The 20,625-nt window shown below is 31.6% G+C and overlaps 1 protein-coding gene across 3 annotated transcripts; it reads right to left on the bottom strand.

Moving 5' to 3' along the window:
- Positions 1–9,742: 9,742 nt before the first annotated feature.
- LOC123907113 (tubby-like F-box protein 8) lies at positions 9,743–13,727 on the bottom strand. Of its 3 annotated transcripts, none has more exons than XM_045957335.1 (6): positions 13,471–13,727; positions 12,971–13,047; positions 12,020–12,481; positions 11,614–11,701; positions 11,098–11,230; positions 9,743–10,960 (listed from the first exon to the last, which is right to left on the bottom strand). In XM_045957335.1, exons 3-6 carry the CDS (start codon positions 12,365–12,367, stop codon positions 10,237–10,239), a joined length of 1,293 nt encoding a protein of 430 aa, XP_045813291.1. In that variant the 5' UTR covers positions 12,368–12,481; positions 12,971–13,047; positions 13,471–13,727; the 3' UTR covers positions 9,743–10,236. The 3 variants fall into 3 exon arrangements, with proteins under 3 accessions (XP_045813291.1, XP_045813371.1, XP_045813212.1); XM_045957415.1 differs by having other exon boundaries at positions 13,158–13,662; XM_045957256.1 differs by having other exon boundaries at positions 12,020–13,047; positions 13,471–13,653.
- Between the last annotated feature and the right edge of the window lie 6,898 nt (positions 13,728–20,625).

Genomic DNA, 20,625 nt, shown 5'->3' with positions numbered 1-20,625 from the left:
TTTTTTTTCTTCCTAAACCTAAGTGAGAGTTTTGGCCCACAGTCAGCACAACATGGGACCGTAGCTGATGGTTGGTGACATGGTGGTTCAGTTGGAACTTGGAAGTTGTCATTGTCAATAAAACAACAAATCTTGATGATTCGTTGATTTGTCGTTTTTTCTTATCAATATTTACCAAGTTAACTACTAGTACGTAACAAATACATTCTAAGATTTTTTTTCTTTCTTTTTTACGTAAAATATATATTCTAAGTTGTTTGTTTTATAATTTTATTGGTTTAAAATAATATATATTTTTTTAATATTTAGAATAAATGATTATAGATTCAAGCACTTACTCCACAATTTTTATTTTTTTTTTTCATTAAAAAGGGGTTAAGCCCAAAATGAAAATTACAGAGAAATCTTGCGAGAAGTAGAGGCTGGCGAATAATCAAAAGAACACAATGTTTGATTTACTTCTATAAGAAGATCATCTAATAAAGTAAATTTAACTAACTGACATCATATCGAAGTCAAGACATTTGCAACTCTATTTGCCTATCGATACATATCCAAATTCTAACACCCCACCCTTCTTGAACCAAACTCCTACCTCCATTACTTTCAAGACTTCTCACTACTAAGATTCCTCACCACCGGTCCACCGCCATAGAGTCAATTTGTATTGTTGAGACCATTCTGTTGCGCAACACATAACCCTTCACACACTCTAGGGCGATCTCACAAAACACCACCACACCCAGCTACCCCATGGTGCACAGCACCATCCTAAATAATACTTATCCAAAAAAACATTAGTGGTAGTGGAACAGGAAAGTTGCATTTCTAAAGAAGAACATTATCTTCCAAAACGTTTAACTAGCACTACAGAAGAAAAGTGACTAGCTAGACCACTTTTTGAATCCAAATCCAATGCAATTTGGGGTGTGTTGAACTTATTTCAACCCCACTCAAAGTAAAACAATCAAAATATGCACGTGAAATGATCATGTATGTGCGTGTGGTAGCATATATTTTGATATAAAATCTTAGTGTTCCACACTTCCACCAACCAATTGAAAGACCATAATTTAAAAAGTTCTTCGTTGATATGTGCTTTTGTGTGTGCGCATGACACTCATTCGGGTCCACGAATTATTTGACAATCCATTTTAATATGGTTCTAAAGATTTTCCTTTTGTTGTTATTTTTTTTTATTAACATTGTGGTTCATTGTGGTTCTTAGAAGAAATATGTCTTGATAAAATAAACTCATTCACCCACTTGAACAATTAGTTTTCTTGTAATTTTCAAGTTGAACAAGAAACTTGACTTTTACCAATTGTTAGTTGGTTTAATGGTGATTGACGCTGAACTTGGTAGGGAGGACCCCAGTTCGATCCCCCGCAACTGCGATCAGGAGGGGGCTGGAACCACTTGATGCCAGAACTGATCCCCGAACCAGATTAAACTGGTGGTGAAAACAAAAAAACAAAAAAAACTTGACCTTTACAATACAACTTTGGTTCATGATTAGGATTATGTTCCATATATAGATGTTAAATCTATTTACTACTCTCATACGTACTATATATAGTCTATTGAATTCGAATTCATGCATGTAAATCACGCATTCATACAGTTAAAGAAATACTTTAACTTAGTTGTTTTGAATTCCTAATATTTGAAATTCCTTTTGAACTTAATCAACTGTTCAATATGAATAATATTGTATCTTATTGTGAAATGAACTTCTTATTATAAATGTAATGCATTTGACTATCAAGTTTGGACAATGATGAAGAACTTTTTGTCGTCTCAACAACAAAAAACAATATCGTTTTCGTGAATGAATGTCTACGTAATGAAAATCTTCTGTATTGTTTGAAATGTCTGTCTTAATACAATATTTTATTCTGTTCATTTGTTTTGTAATTTTAATTAACAAAATATAACTTCAAAAAATATCGGCATACGTTACGACCCGTAGTTGTGTTCATAAAAAAATTAGTAAGTTAATTTAAAAGAGAAAAGCAGATTCTCGTAACTCATAAAAAATTTAACCAACTTCTTCATTTTTTTTAATCATACAAATTATTTAAACTCATAATTCGTAAAAAGCATATTCCAACTGAAATGGATTCATAATTCATCTCCATTTATTGAAGACTACTCGACTAGTCTAGAAGTGTACTTCACTGTAAGAGAGAAAACGTGTTTTTTTTTCTCTCCTTTTATTGAAAGTGATGGATGAGTAACAAGAGAGATCCCCACCTCTTTTAGGTCAGGATTAAACGCAGTAACTGCGTGACACAATTACCACTTTTAATTATCCGATCTAAAATTAATGTTTGAGATCCTTTATACTTAATTTTATTATTCTGTTCGTATCTTTTTAAAAGTCGTTTTAACTACTATGCACTATTCACATAATTTATTTTGACCATAATTTATTAATATATAAAAATGAAAATATTAGCGTATAAGATATTATTCAATTTGAGTCCAGGGAAGCTCGGGAGAAACAATGTGTCAATGCTCTAGGACCACACAAGAGAGGGAGACGTCACATTCCAACCCAAAACCTTAAAGTGTTAAGTTAATGGATTACCTCTCTTATAAATCCAACATTCTTCCTACACATAGTCGATGTGGGACTTAAACACTCATACTTGAAACCCAACATTCTCCCCCAAGTGTGAGTTCCCCCACATACTATAGTTGATCCAAACCAGGATCCCCTCCTGCTCCCCCACCAAGCCGAACCTAGGCTTTGATACCACTGTTGGGGAGTCCGGGGAGCTCGGGAGAAACAATAGGGCAATGCTCCAGGACCACATAAGAGAGGGAGACGCCACATCCCAACCCAAAACCTTAAGGTGTTAAGTTAATGGGTCACCTTTCTTATAAATCCAACATTCTTCTCACACATAGTCGATGTGGAACTTAAACACTCACATTTAAAAAAAAATAAAAATAAATAACACTTAAGAAGATAGAAAAAAAATACAATATAGTGCATATTTTTACTTCGAACCTGTTTTAGCCATGTGGCACATTTCTACTCTGAACCCAATCAACCAAACCATGTGCCTATAGCAGTATATAAGTGAAGGGATGTACTTTGGCATCCACTTTGGGGGAAGGGGAGTGGAGCTCAGTCCAGCCCAGATCACACAAATTCATGTTTATCATTTTAACTCCAACAACCATTATGTAAATCACTAATTAAGTTCTATTACAACTCTCTTAATTTGTTTCCACAGAGAAGAAGGACCTTCAAGTCCAGATCAACTAATCAGTGGATAGAAGATGTATCTCACCCTCCATGATATCAGGTCTTGAGCACACCATGATATCATCATTTTTTTATTTTATTTTTTTTTATAATGGAGCTGAGGATCGAACTCGTACCTCTAGCATATTACTCAAACCTCTCATCAGTCACCGTTAGATCATACCTAGTGGCTTAATATAGTCATGTTTTAATACTTCATTTTTAATTTAAGTTAGGGGTAAGAATAATTAATCATGTATTATATAAGCATGATTACTAGTGCTAGGGGTAGAAATGTATGCAACAAGTGCTCACTTCTCGTAACTCTGTCAAGTAAGTGATTCAACCTAATGAGTGTATATATATGTATTTTTTTCCCTAGATACACTCTATGACATTTTGATATGTGTTAATTAGCTGCATCTAGAAATAATAATTTTGTGTTTGTACGTTGATGCTTTCACATATAATATTGCTACACTCAACTACATATACTGTATATAATTGGTATCATAATCTTTGCCGCCGCAGCCGGTCTAATTTAATCTAAATAGTTGGATTAATTCAACAACTATAATGCGTCATATTTTACATGCTATTTTGTTAAATGGCTAGACATTCCCATGCTTAATTGATTGGATTAAATTGATATATTTTGATGTTTTACAACTTTATTTTATTTTTATTTTTATGAAGAACTTAAACTAAGAAAAGACATGTTTTATGTAAAGAGTATTGCTATATAATATCAGCAAAACTAATCAAATGAGAGGTATAGTGTACTTACATGACGGTTGAATTCAAAATTACTATAGTCTCTTTCTATTAGAAATCGAAGAGTTAACAAAAAAAAATGCAAAATAATTTGCTTCTTTATGAGTGAGAAATCTTCACCCTTCGATATAGATCCAAAAGCTTTGTAATACTCTTCAAGTTCAACCAAAGAAAAACCCACAGCACTCCTCCGTAAAACTATCAAGAAACAAAATTTTAGTCATGAAAATAATTCATGATTATTTGTTTACACTGGAAAAATAATATCCTATGAATTATATATTATATTTGATATTTTGCCATGTCATTAATAAGTTCCCGTAAAAAAAAGTCATTAATAAGTTGTTTATAATCAAGCTTCTTCATGTAAATGAGTAAATCAATCAAAATTAAAATAAAACTGTTAGAAACAATGGTAAAGATTTTAAATTCTAGCCGGGGTTGGATTTTTGATTTTTGTGTATGGAAAAAATTTAATAGTATGTAGAACATATAACTCTAAGAATTTGGTTTATAATAAATTTTATTAAGAAAATGTTAACATGTGGTCGACCGGACCAGACCCGGATCATTTTTTCTTTTTCTTTTTTCCGGTAAACTGCTCCACGAAAATGGAGCGAAAGAACCAAGTGGTATATGGTAATGTCAGAATTTACACCTATTTGTGAAGGAACTAAACATATACAGTACATATTCTCTATTTACAAACTTGTATAATAAACTATTTTAAAATTAAAATTTTACAATTATTTAATACAAAGTTTCTTTATTTGAAAATTTTAACGAAAATAGGACCACTAGTTTACCTGTCTCGACTCTCAAATGTATCAGAAAGGGCCAAGGCAAGGGGTACAGTACAGGTAATCTGCACTTCTCCAAGTCATCAGCTTTTAGCTTAGATGAACTCTTGTTGTTTGTGAGGTCCATGAATTTTCAAAGCATAGTTTGTTCAATGAAGTAAGGAGTAATTATGATCCACATTAATTGTTTGTCAAATTTTGAACCAATTTTTCCATGTGGGTAGGCATCAAATAAATTGACAAAATTTATTGTTCAACAACTTTCTTTCAGGGTATACAGCTCAGATAGAAAAAATAATTCTAGATTCATGTAAAGTAAAAGTAACAACTCACCACATAAAATTTGTACTAAACTTTTTGCCAAAGTTAATGTTTGTTAGTTGTTACAGCAGTTTGCATGATTACATTCAATAGTACTCCCTTACCCCTATAATTGGTATTATTAGAGGGTTGGGTGGTAAGAAAAATGGTCGTTTACTTACTTTTTAGATTAGAAGGTGATGGTGAAACGTTTTTATCGTGAAATTAATCAATGTGCAAATGCTCCGGCTAACATTGGTTGCTCGTAGGGGGACATTGTTGTTTATAAGTCGTGTCCATTTCAAGTTAATCATTTGTTGGCAGCTAATGTTTTTTTAAACAGTGGCCGCTAATGTTATAGGGATTGAGATCACTTGGTTAATTTTCGTTTAGTTTTTTTTCCTTTCAGACTTAGGCTCTCACTGTAATTTAAAAAGGGTTCTTTGGGCAAAATATAAATTCAAAGGGTTCTTTTGTTTAATAGGCTAATCGTTTAGATGAATCTTCCTTTTGGTACTAGTTAAGAGTCTTGCTAACGAATGATATTCTTTAAAGATTTCATTTAAATAAAAAATATTGGTTACAAATTTAAATAAATTATTTTTTCAAAAAAATTAAACATTTTAATTTATAATGCATTGATTTCACACATTTTCATATAAAATTACTACTACTCCTTAAAGAGTGTTATGAAGACACTCGTTAGCATTTCATTATCGTTAACATTGGTATTTAATTGAGATAATTGACTTCTCAAAAAATAAAATAAAATAAGAAGACCAATAAAGGATTTAAACCGGATCAAATAGAAATAACATTTTTTTTAGACAAAATGACAAATATCATTAAAACTCTCTCACACACACACATATATACTATGAGATTCTAGATTTAAACTCAGGTAAAAGTGTTTAATCTAACAATATCTATTTTGTCAGTTGAACTAAAACTTAAGGACAATTAGAATAGAATATAATTGTGTAAGTTTTATGAACATAATTAGTTAAAAGAATAAATATATTATATATAAGCATGTCAGACGATCCAATTGGTTAGATACAAGTGTTGAAAGAAAAAATTCTATATAAGCATAATTGAATGAATTCTCTCACGTGTAACTTACACATAAGAGGTTAAAGTGTGATATATTATCATTCAAATCCGATATTCTTAATGTATTTCTCTCTTAATGAACGGTGAGAGATCATATTTTATTTTCATGAGAGGAATGTTTTACGAAGAAATAAAATGTAATTTTAATTAAATTCGGTTCGATGAGAAATACTTGTAAATATACAAATCTTTGTACCTAATTATAAGCGCATATTAATTTTTTTATACATATATTAGTGGATATGATGTGTCCAATTGTGTGAACATTTTCTGAAATATCCATTGGAGTGTATTGTTAATGTGTTTTACTTTAATTTTTTATCTTTCAAAATAAATTAATGATATTAATAAAAAATATTTAAAAAAATAATAATAAATGTGTCGAATAATTTGCTAGAATCTAATATTTAGAGTTAACAATGTTTGTCAAAAAAAAGATAACAATTTTTTTTTTAAATAGAGCTTATAGTTCAATTTTACTTTATTTAATTTTTGTTCAAGGCCTTATAGCAGCTAGCTTATAGCAGCAGTTCAACTTACTAATCAAGGTACTATCATCAAACAAGTAGTTAGAGAGAAAACAATTAGGGTATATTTGGAGATAGGGGGTATTGTGGTGTGGTTTGGATCAATTTTGGCGTAAAAATTCATTTGATTTAAAGATAAAAGTATTCGTAATTTCGTTCAATTTTAGATAAGAAATTAAAAAATATATATATCCATTCCTAGTGATTTTCATAAAAAACACCCAAACATATTGTATTGGTCCGACCCATAGATTGACTAATCCGAGTGGACCAATCCTACCGTCCATTTATGGGAACCCCATTTAAAGCTGAAGTTTTTTTGCTTTGTGTGAACTAGCCCACCAAAATTAACACCACTAAACCAATCCAAAAAAATATTGTTCGGTTTAAATTTGAAGACTCTTGTTCGGAAACATTCTTATATAAGCACATAACATAACCAACATAGGTGCAACCAATCAAACCATGGCGGCTAATAAAAAAGTCAAGTTGAACCATTAATTAATTATTGTATACTACGTTACTATATGTGTGATCCGTTGAATCATTAAAGTTACAAAACATTGGTACCCATTAAAGAAAAAAAAAACCAAATAGGTAAAGATCCAACTAGTAGTCCCCGTAAGTTTAGATCAGTTGGTAGAGACATCGCATTATATATGTAGGAATCCGGATTCGATCCCGAGACACTCTATTAATTCACCTTTAAAGTGAATTTTCTAATCACTAGGTTACTTGAAAAATAAAAATAAAGATCCAACTAGTAAAAAACTAAAAATATACGCACCAAAGGCACAATCCAGTAAACCCGGATACAACAGGTACAAAACTAAATTCAAAAAAAAATAAAATAATGGCCCATAAACCTTCACTAGAATCAAATTAGAGATGACCCAAGATAAACTCAACCGAGTAAAATCGGTGAGAGAATCCGACCACCAACACGAAAGTTAATCCTCGCATTGCCGACAACTCGCTGTGAAGAAAACTCAACACCAGCCACAAATGAAACACAACAAAGCATCCAAAACGTGAAGCCGAGTCCTTTCAAACCAACAAATCCATAAGCAAAAGCTCTAGATCAACACACAGCCAACTCGAACCGTCAAATCCTAAAAAGAGCACAACATAATGGGGAAAGCAAAACACCACTTAAATTAGGAAAGAACCAAATCCAATACAAAATCTAAACCAAAAATATTTGACTATAATTATACAGTCAGGGACGAATTTAACTATTTAAAGGGTGGCAGGGGTGGGTTTCGACCCCTCCCTCCCACCCTCCCAATGGTGTATATATTATATCTTCAAAGTTGTTTATTATATATAATCATTATTAATTTGTATGTATATTTATAGTGTAAATTAATTTTGATAAATAAATCAGTGTAAAATAATTTTATATCAGTATAATTTGATCCCTATTCATATGAATTACAATTAAATTTTATGCAATACTCCCTCCGATCCTTTTTATAAGAAACAAAAGTGGAAAAAAATTGGTCATTTTTATAAGAAACTTTGACCAATATTTAAGTGTATTGTATGTTTAATTTCATTTGTGCCTTTATTCATTATGTGAGAGAATTTTAAAAATAAGTAAATTTGTGGAATTAAGAGTGATTAAATAGGGGTATTCAAGGAATACATTTAAATTTATAGGAATATTAAATAAAAATAACTATTTCCAGTGTGTTTCTTTGGTTTGTGTGATTTTTTCAAATTGTTCCTTGTAAAAAGAACCGGAGGGAGTATTTATAAGAAAAAATAGTCAGTCTCTCGTTCGATTAGTTTCTGGATTCGTCCTTGTATACAGTAACTACTTACAAAGGTAATTACATTTACCTCCCTCCAAGAGCACTGGTGGGACTCAAATTCGGAACCTTCCAGATCAAAGACCGGTGGGACTCAAATTCGGAACCTTCCAGATCAAAGACCCGTCTTTTTACCACTAGACCAAACCCTTGGAGTTATATAAACATAGTTCTTAACAAATAGTCTATTGATTAAAAAAAAAGTATATGTTCATTCTTTATTGCACGACATACACTACCCTCTTGTTGTGTAAACGTCAGAACCCACCACCCAAATCTTAGTGATGCACGGTAGATATCCAAAAGGGAAAATGAGATCATAAGATTATCCTTTGTAATGGTTTTTTTTTGCTTTTATCATCGGTTTAATTTAGTTCGGAAATCAATTCTAGCATCAAGTGATTTCAGTCACATCTCAATCGCAGTTGCGGGGATGAAACCATAATCATCCCTATCAAATTTAGCGTCAATCACCACGGAACCAACTAATGAATGATAATCCTTATAATAGTTTAGTCACACGAATGAAAATAAAAAAATACAATCAAATCCATAAACCGATAAATCGTGACCATAATCAATTTCACATAAAGGACAACAAAATTATCTAATGATCAAGTAAAGAAACATTAATGACTTAGTTTAGAATCTTTAGATGGTCCCAATAATGAGATTGGTATTTCTTTTTTTGTCGGATAATATAGTGATTTGAAATTCCATCTTTAAAGGAGATAAATTAAGTGTTTGGAGTTCGAATTTCGGCTCTGCATATAAAATATAATATTCTTACTAACTGAACTAAGCCAACAAAAATATTAGATTGATATTTTTTTTATATTAAATATTATTTGTAGACCAATCACAACTATTATACACATAATATGTATACTAGAGTCATGTGTACTGGAGTATTCACCAAATAATAATAGGGTTGATATATGACCATACTTTTTTTATGAGCGGTTGATATGATTCACGATCTTTAGTTAAAATAATAAAATCTGATTTTATTGAAACAATTATTGACCTGATTTTGCATACCTCAAACTCCAAATTAGTGCCCTTACCTACAAACCATAGCCATTTAAATAATTTTGGCATTGTGAATTAATACCCAAAAAATGTTCCAAAAAGTAATTAATATTCTTAATCATATGACCCAACAGATGTTGAATGCTACTAACTTTTCTTCATTACATCTTTATCATAAAAGTATGGAAGTCTACATCAACAAAGTTTGACAAAGATAGTTTAATCTCTAATGCATACTAAACATGAGGATTGAAAAGAAAAAGGGCAAAGGCAAAAAAAAATAAGGGACATGTTCAAAAGAAAAGGGCTACAACAAAACATAAAAAAAAGGACACACGGAAGAGATTGTTTTGGTTTTGTATTTTACAATTTAACTATGAGGCATACAATGACTTGGTGTATATTTAGTATCACGGTGGATATATTAGAATCATGGTGACCCTCCGTGATTTTCCAAAACCTACACTCTTTAGCTTCTGTAAAATTACTGTGGATCACCATGATTCTGGCATACTCACCGTGATACCAAACACATGTTTAGTTCAGCTTTCACCATCCTATGAATTCCTAAAATGGAGATTACACCCTACTTGTCTTGCCACATATATCTCTTGTTACTATTCACATGCCAATTTAGTGTCAAAGCTAGTCAAACATATCGCGAAAGCCTGAAATGCCGAGAGAGGGTATCGGTAGTCCATGGTAAACATATCCTTGCCGACCTTACCAAACTGAAGAATAATTTTGTCATGGTCAGACTGTCCCGGCTGTGACGGCGCAGGTCCTGCTGTTGCATGAGGAGCACCAGGTGCAGGCTGTGTTGCAGCAATCAGCTGAAAATTCTTGACGGACGCGACAGTCACTCTTCCTCTAAAGTTAAGGCACCAACACTGCAGCTGTTCGTGCCATCTCGGAGACTTGTTCTTAAGAACTAGAGGTCTCTCCTTCCCCTCCTCATCTTCATTGCTAGCACCCATTATATCTGAGAACCTACAGCTGCTAAACTCGGTAGAATTATCAATTGATCTTGCAAAGGATAAACTACGGAAAGAATCCTCAAGTGAACGCTGAATGAGCTCTGGCTGGCCTGGGACAATGCCACCAGGCTCAAGGGAAGAGGCAGGGACCGAGTACATAGTGCAATTCATCCTTCGCGGGCCTCTAGTACCGAGAACATTCAACTCATAGGTGACCTGGGCGATATTGTAGCTGCCACTAGGGACCTTTGGAGAAACTTTTTTCGAGTAGAATCTACGGCTGCGTCCAGGTGGAGCCAGCTGAGCATTGTTATAGGGAGGCTGTGTATCATAAATTATGAACTTGGTTCCGAGAAAATTAGATCTGAAACAAGAGTAAGTTAAAAAGGTTGAAGTACATGAGAGGGAAGAACCAGAAACAATGATTTCTCACAAACTAGTTCTTCAGTTAGTGATGGCAAAAAAATTATGCATAACTTTCAACAAGCAAAAGAGATATACCTAAGCTTTCCAATGTAAGTGCTACTAGATCTTGATATGTTATCTGCATCCATTGATATAACATACTCCGTGCAAGTCGTTCTTCTGGTACGTTTTGCAGACAAAAGAAACTTTCCATTTTCAACAAGCAAGGCTGCAAGAACACAGTGAAGAGTTCAGAGATTGACATCAGGATCTTAAAACTGTTAAATGCATATTTAATAATGCTACAAAGTTGACTCCTCAAAATAAGGAACTACTTATGCCAGCATAGCAAACAATTAAAGTGGCACAAAATCTTGTGTTTTATTAAGCAGATATATATGGAAGATATGGATTCATAGTTTCATTTTCATACACCATAGACAATATGAATCATTGGAATTTTAATGCTGCCTATAACAACTAGATTTCAAAATCAACGATAGTAAATAGTACACCATCAAAATCAAATGCCATAACTCCTAGGTTAATAATCATGTTGTAGAAAAATCAAATAAATCACAAAACTATTTGATCAAATAAAGTAAAACTTACCAGGACTAAGGCAAAGGAAGAGGTGGTATGTCAGCTTAGATTTGTCTCTCTTGATGAAACATTGGATAGGTCCATCCCTATAGCCAGGCTGTAAAACAAAATCAACCAAGCACAAAAATGTAAAATTAGGCCAAGTTAACAAACTTTAAAATTTTGTGTGTGTGAGCGCACATGAAGCAATTATTTTGAACATTCGTTTTTGGTCGTAACCCTCCGCCGGTTACCAAGGGAAAGGGGGTCTTGGAATCCAAAGTCCGGTTAAGAGATAAGTAAAGTTTGGCAAAGGAATGTTCCAATCATGGTTCAAACTTGGATACTCCCGGTCAATTTGCCCAGACCTTAACTGAAGCTCATTAACCACTTGTTTTTGAACATCTAACGAAAGGAAAGGAGAACGATATCTCACCTGCTTCAAGGAAATGGGGAAAGTAATCTTCCCACAGTATTCAAGACTGCTAACAATTTCTTTGCACATTTCTCTCCATGACTTGCACACAGCAGCACAAGCAACCACATGCTTACGATTAGGCCAAGTACTCTCATTAGTTTCCAATCTCTTAATCACATCACGTAGAAGCTCGGGTGGAAGGCTAGCCCACCGGCTGTTCTGTATAACTTGAGGCTGATCATGCAATTCATGAACCGAACTACGTGACTTTCCCCTTTGATGGCCAGGAAGCCTCACCTCAAAACTCCGCCTTGATAAACTTCCAAATCCATCCCTCACATCACGCATTATACTTCGGAAGGACATTTCTTCCAACACGGCGACAGCCACAGAACTTAATATGTCACCAAAACCACTTCAAGAATAAATAAATGTTCTTCCACTCTAGTTACAAGTCACAACTCTTAGGAGAGTAAATATCTGCATATAAATAAACCAAACTTTAATTTAAATTCCATCTTCAAACTTAATGATCAAGAAATAAAAGAGAAGGAACACATATAGAGAAAAGCACAAAGTGTTAAAAACAAAACAAAAACAAAGAGATTCTCCTCAAACGAAGCCCCACATGGATGGACCTAATTCCTAAAGGCTAAAGCAATTTAAAGTTCCATACTTTTGTCAGAAACAATTTTCGGCTGGTTTCAAATCTGATTATTGAATTAAACCTCTTCAATAGTAACTTCTCAAAGGAGCTATCAAATCAAGATTAAACAACTTGTCAAAGGTTCTATCTTGTATCAACTTTACAAAATAGAATCTATCATCTCTATTTTCAGTTTATCTTTTTCTCTTTCCTTATGAAAACAAGAATCAAATGAAATACCTCACACACCTAAAGAAGCATACACACGAACACACAATAAGAACAAAAGAAGAAAAATTAAAGGTAAGGATAAGATAACAAACCTCAAACACCAAACTTCAGTGACAAATAATAAGGGTCTCTTCAATCTAAATCGGTGAGATCAAAGAACATAAGAGATCTGTGAAGTCAAGAACACAAAAGTAGATCAGTATTCTCCATTATAATACAACTATAAGAAATTAAGATAAGAACAACCTTAGAAGATTCCTACATCAACAAAACAATAACCTTTTTATGTTTTTGCAAATACCCAAAATTAGTAAGTTACACAACCACAAGAAACTGCAAAAATCTAAGAATACCCATAAACCCAGATTATAAAAATGGAAACTTTTGAAAGGTAGAAAAAAACCCAGATGAAAAAATAACAAAAAAAAAATCTGGGTCTAGAAGTTTTCAATTTACAACATGAGAATCTAATCAAAGAGAAAAACTATGACAAGAAAAAAACAAGAGGTTGGTGTGGTGGTGAACATCATGAGAAGAAACATGATAGTACTAGATTAGATTAGATGAATAAGAAGAAAGGGTAGGTGCTGACCATGATGTTTCAGAGTCTTATCAAAGAACAGAACAGAACACGCTGCTAGATCCTCTCTCTGTTCTTAAACAAGACACAATTTTTTCTCTCTCTAAAAACTTTGGTTTTTATTTTATTTTCTCTCTCTCTCTCTCTGACAAACAAAGAAGCTGACTCTGGAGAAAACACGGACTCGAAGACTTCGTTAAATCCAATCCAACAAATGAAACAAGGTATAAGGCTGATTAATTAATTAATTAATTACCATAAATTAAAATAATGTAAGCCACTTGAAGTGAAGTAAACAGCTTTTCTCCACTTTGGAGTGGATGATGAAAGTTACAAATATAACCTTGACGGTTGACCTGTTACAAGAGTTACGTTACCGACCAACAATGTGTGGGGGTGGGTGGATATGTCTGACTGAGAGGGAGGAGGTGGGATAATAACGTGCCAACCGGTTCATACAAGTTAAGGATAACGACGTCACCGTTTCGGTTTGGTGTATTATGGCTGGTGATGAGTTATAGTTATCTTCTATCTGATGTAAAAAATAATTACTCTTTCCGGTACTAACTACATCAACTTTACAATCAATCTAAAAAGTAAACTTCTTCTTATATATAAGATCGTTCTTATATATAGGATCGGAGGAAATACTACTAGATAGAAAATTGACATCGGATCCGTGAGCTTAGCTCAGTTGACTCAACATTGCAATATATATTATATATATTGTTGGTCTGAGTTTAAACTCCGGTTATTTTACTTATTCACTTTAAATGTGAAATTTTTAACCTCTAAACTACTCAACTAAAAAAAGAAATTAACATTTAAGTTATTGAATAAATTTATATTTGAGGACAAAAAGTGAAGTATGTTGAAACAACTTGTGAAAAGAGGATAAAAAATTATCATGTGATTTAGTAGGAAATAAGAATTTTAGTTTTTTTCTAGTAGTCTTTTAAATTTTAACCTCCATGTCAAATTTTTAGAGACGTCTAAAGCAGTACCCTTTTTAATGATACAGTGATCCACCTTCACAAGTGGTCCACTATGGACAAATGATCTACCGAATATAAATTTTACGAAATTCACTATTGGATTGAAAGTTTATATCGTATAGATCATCCATAAATTTTTTAAATTTTTTTGAAAATCATTTAATGTTATTGAGACACATCAAGATTAACGTTATTTAATAAACCGTTAATCTTGATGTGTCTCAATAACATATCAAATGATTTTCAATTTTTCTAAATTTTTCTATGGATGATCCATATGATATAAACTTTCAATCCAACGGTGGATAAAATTCATATTCGTTATAATGTTATTCATGACTGGTCCACCATGGACCACTTGATGAAGTGGTCCATATTAGAATTTACCTTCATTCAAGTGATTCACGGTGGATCAATTCTTAAAAATATTTATAATTTCAACATTGACATATATTGTTGTTTGAAAGTATAAGTTAACGATCATCATATTTTTACGACTAAAATAATAACATAATTGATACCGGTTTGAGTAAAACAACGAAAAATAAAAATATAATTTGTATTTAACTTACTTAAATCATGTCATTATTTTAATCGTAAACACTCGAAGAGTTTTGATTTTGTTACTTTAAAGAACATTGTCGGCAGTCGTTAGAATTTCTGATAATTTTAAGCATCAATCCATGGTGGACCAATTGTCTAAAATTCTAATTTGCTTTTATATAATTATAATAATTTGCACATTGAATCAACCAATCCATGGTGGACCAATTGTGTTAAACAGACTAAATAACCAATTTTTTTGATACGGAGACTAAATAATCTACGTCGAGAATTTTGCAGACATAAGGTAAATTTTTCTCATCCAATCAAATTTTTTCATACGTATGAATTGAAAATCAACATACTTAATAACCAAATTAGTTTAACAGATTGATTATTGAGTACACATATGAATTTTCCTTCAATCATTTTTTTCATAAGCAAAAGTCATGAATCAAAATTTTGACTCATCATCGATATTTAGCTTATACTAATACATAAAAATAATTAATCTCATATGTAAAATGGACGAGGGAGCTTTTTGTTCCAATGACTAACGAGACTGTATGCTACTATATAACATCTGCAACATCAAATATGTGAGTCAGAAGAGAGAAAAAAAATTGAGAGAAAAAAAGAGAATTTGCGAAGTGATCTATAGCAAGAAGAAGCTGGGAAAAAGAACAAGAAAATACAACAACTTGTATATAACTATATACAATGAGATCACATACCCGTTAATCGATTTAATCTATTTTGTAAATGAAAGTCAAAGGTATATTGGTCAAATTGCTACAATTTAAAATGCATATATATATATATTGATTAATCATTTAAATATTGTACATGAAAGTGATCCTTTCATTTGATAATGCATATTGCATAATTGGAAATTACAAAACATTGAAAGGGGACTAATTAACGGAATTGAGTAAGACAACGTTGTCGTGATGCAAACGAAAATAGGAAAATGTTAAGCAATGCAACCTTGACTTTATAAATGTTTTATTTATTTATTTATCTCAAATGGTAGTTACCAGGGATATTATTGGAGTGGTCGGGGTTCGAACCCCGGATTCCACAATTCTTCACATTTAAATGTGTGAGACTCTAGCCACTAGGCTACTTAACCAAAAAAAAAATATTTATTATTATATGCACTCGTCATTATACCATTAAATTGGGTTGATGGCATGGAGTGTCTCACTCTCTCATGAATCATGATATATACATAAATTTTCCATTGAGAAGAACGTATCAAACTTGGTTTCTTTCTAATTTTAACTTACAAACACAACACGGGTGTTTGTGTTATTATGCTCAAAGTGGCATGTTTCATTCATCTTCAGATCACTTTCTGCGGGCGCATGTCGTATTGCACCGGCCCAATAGTTTTTCATTATTCTTTAGAAATTGACAATATTTTTTTTTAAGGGTCATGTTAAACAGTGCACCCGGGTGCACTTGTTAAGTATAAAAAATTAATTGTTAGAATTGATTAGATTTAAGTGGTTAATGAGCTTCTTTAAAACGAATCATTCAAGAAAATTTGAGTTCGACTTATGGTGGGAACAATTATTGACCAAACGACCTAACTGGGTCAACCTAACACTAAAGATCACCTAAAGCGATTTTTAAAGTGAATATTTTTTGCTTATTCAGATAAAGAGTGAAAGTGTCAAACAAAAACAAAGAATACAATTTTTTATTTTTAATATAAAGTATCAAATAGTTTTCCCTTATACGTAGAATATAAAGTCTCATATTATTTTATATTATGGATGGAAAACACTGTTTTTTCTTTTTCGTAGACTTTTTTCTTTGTGAATTTATGACTTACGAAAGATGTTTTTCTCTTGATAATTTTTTTTATATTTTTGGAGGTTTAAAGCCTTTACTTGGGTTATCTTACCATTGAACAAATCTTACAGCTGAACTTTGAATTACCAACCCTCTTTCTTTAGGAATCAGAAGGTTAATAAAAAAGAGAGGTTAAGTTGGGTCTAAACGACAACAAAAATAAAGATATTTAAAATATTTCAGATTTTAGTCTTTAATAAATATTTCGATTAAATGGAAATTTGATATATTTTTCTTTACAAATGTCCTATTTAATTGAATAAAACAGTTATCAAATACAAATTTAAAAACTGTGAAATAAGAAATGTTTAAAAATAAACCAGCATTATATCTTCAAATTTAGTTTTATGCAGAATTTGTGATCATGTTAATTATATTATGCTTACAAAATTGTTTTGGCTACTTTTCATGGACCGAGAATATGATGAAATTGGAATTTTAAATGCATCATAACTTAGTCACAAAGGCTATATGAATAAATTCTTCATCATGTTTTTTTTACTAATCATGTTTAACTTATCTCAAAGTGAATTCTATATTATTTGGGTCTTTTTATAGAGAACATGATGTTTAAAGACAAAAGGGCTATATGTATATGGCAAAAATAATTGAGACCTCAATTTTAAAAAGGTCAATAACAATTCAAACTGTTGTGAAATGATAAAAATCATAACTTTTTTTTTAGAACAATTTTGTTGTTGAGAACTTGAGTAGAAATTTAAGTATAAAAAGATTAGGTTTTAAATATTGGCGAAGGAGGAAAAAAAAAAGGTCTGCAACAATTCAAATTGTTGTTAAATGAGAAAAATCATAACTTTTTTCTTCGAAAACAATTTTGTTGTCGAGGAATTGAGTAGTTCAACTGATTTAAATTAAGAGTTAACAAATTTAAGTATAAAAAGATTAGGGTTTAAATATTAGCTAATGGGGAAAAAAAGACCGGTTTGATTCCATATGCTTTTACTAATCCATTAGGTAGTTAAATTTGTGGTACATGTTTAATGCTAATTATGATAACAAGATTATATTTTTACTATTCCATATGTTAAAATGAACGGTTTGAACCCAATGGGTTTAGTAATGATGAGGGATTTAGATAGTATTTTATAGGTCCTGTATTTAATCATCAGCTCCGTTGAAAAAAAAAATTGTAAGAGTTGATAAAAGAAAAAAAGTAAAATATAATTGATGCCTTGGAAGCAATCATATCATATACTATGTTCTGGATTATGTTTGGAAATCTTGACCCTCTGTGACATTCAAAATATATATTTTCTTCGTTTTAAAATATAAGTAAAAATGAGTTAAAAAAATTTGATGCATTTGATTAAAGATTTTGATCAAATACATTCACTTTTATTGACAATTTTTTCTTATATTTTGAGACGGAGGGAGTACATGATTTGAGATGATCATTTTAATATGTATGTGTTGACTAGATTGTTTATCTATGTGTATGATTTGCATTTGCACCATTTAACTTCTTCTATTAATGCATTTGCAGTTCAATTGTATTTTAACTGAAAAGTAGTGGAAAAAACTGAAAAGTAGTGGATCTTACACATTTAAAATTTAAAATCTGAATGTATGAAAATATTGAAAATATATTTAATTACGGTTTAACTGTGACTAATTTTATTTTCTTTCTAAATTGAGAACTTCTCATAATAATAGTCCAAAATGTATAATAAAAAAAACCCATTCCAATTTTTTTCTTTCTAAATTGAGAAATTCTCATAACAATCTTTCAAAATATATAATAATAATAAAAACTCATCCGAATTTTATAATCTTTTTTTTTGGAACCAATCCGAATTTTATAATCTAAAAAAGGTAAATAGGTAAAATAAAATAAAAAACAAAAATGGGGACGTGTAAGTTGTATTGAGGTGGGAAAAGAAATAACCCAACATTTTCAATTCAAGCCCATACATAACTCATCCGGTGACCAATCCAAAATGCTTTAAATTCAAGTTTTGTGATATATCTTCGTTTTTTGTTGCCCCACATTTGGAAAATTTTACTTAATACATCCAAATTATACCTCTACCCCCATAATTTATTTGAAGTGTCTCTAAATCACCAATCATCTTAATAATAAAAAAATTGTGTTCTGACAAAACGAATTTTATGTTAATTTGTGTACCTATAAACTCAAATTTCACTGTCGTATCAACCCACTTGGGTTGGTCTGGTGGTATTGGTTTGGGACATAGGAGTGTGCTATTCCTTAAGGTCTCATGTTCGGAAATCTCTGGTGCCAATTTGGGTGGACTAATTTAGCTTCTTCAAAAAATTTTAATCATGTCTTAACGACAAACAAATCAATAGAGTACAATTATAGTGCAAAAGTTTCCACATTTTGTTCACTAGCTTAATAGATATACACAACATACTATATCCCTATTAGGTTGTCTTCTTCTGTTATTTTGGGAGTTCAATAATTCATTTTTCTAGAAGTAACCCAAATCCACCAGGGGGTGTGCGAATAGCTACGGGAAAGTTTCCTAACCAAACATGGTCAGGTTGATTAATGGCTAATCGGGCCAAATTCTGACAAGCCCAATTAACCTTCCTATCAACTACAGTTTGTTTAACTCCATCTTTAGGCAATCATTTTTTAGATTTTCTTTTGCTATTCTATCAATTTTCTCGTGCGCCCTACGAATTTACCAAAACACTTTCGTACGCTACCTAGGCAGTGGACGATATTTACAAAATTTTCTCATTTTCATAATATCCGCTACTTAAATAGTAGAATAATAAAATGAAAAAGGCATAAGATGCGAAAAAAATGATAGTGTGGTAAAAGGAAATCTCATTTTTTTTGGGTGTAATATTTACACAATCTTTGAAAGGCTTCACTGCCCATTTATGCAAAACTAAGCCTATCCGCTAGCATTATAAATCTCCGCCTAAAGACTCCTCTCGCTCCTTTTGAAAACTCAAAAAAATCTATCTCAAATTTTAGAATTTGATGTGTTTGCTTATTTCAAATCTTTGAAGGAAAACACCATTTGAAAATCCAAAAATCCCTACTCGAGTTCTAGAACTCGAGCGGTGTTTTATTTATTTGAAGTTCTAGAAGGCGAACTTGGGAAAAAAAACCATTCAAATTCAATTAGCCAATAAAATTACTATAAAAAATGCGTCTTTTTGAATTTTTGTATTTCTTTTTATTAGAGATCCAACTTTTCAAATTAATACGAGTGTCCAAATTATTTGGAACATTTTTATTTTTGTATTAATCCTCTAGTTTTTAGGGGAAGAGATCTTGAGAATCCAGAATTCGCACAAGATAAGTAAAATTTGGCTAAATTTTTCTCCATTTTCTACTATAAATCGAACTCAGATTTTTCCAAATAATTCATTTTTTAAAAAATTCATTAACCACTTACCGCCATTATTTTAGTTTATTTTCAAACGATTTTGAATAGTACAGCAAGTTAAATAGATCATTAGTACAGATACCATACGAGAGAAAAACTAACTGCTTATGGTATATGAATTTATATTTGGTATGGGTTAAAATAGAAAGTGTCTTTTTCCCTTGAATAATTACACGTAAATTGAAACATTAAATACAGTATATATCTATATATCTATGAGAGGGAATGCATGAGTGAGATATGTTTTAAGTATAGCCCCTACTAATTAACCAAGGTAGTTGAATTAAAACAACTTGTTGTTCAAGTTGGCATGAAATTCCACTAAATATATAAGTGACTGTTCAAGAGACACATCGTCACCAAAATTTTGATCATGTGGG

This window comes from Trifolium pratense, linkage group LG1, assembly GCF_020283565.1.
Source record: "Trifolium pratense cultivar HEN17-A07 linkage group LG1, ARS_RC_1.1, whole genome shotgun sequence".
Taxonomy (NCBI): Eukaryota; Viridiplantae; Streptophyta; class Magnoliopsida; order Fabales; family Fabaceae; genus Trifolium; species Trifolium pratense.
Note: the sequence above shows the minus strand (reverse complement) of the source record. Positions and strands in the feature narration are given on the sequence as shown.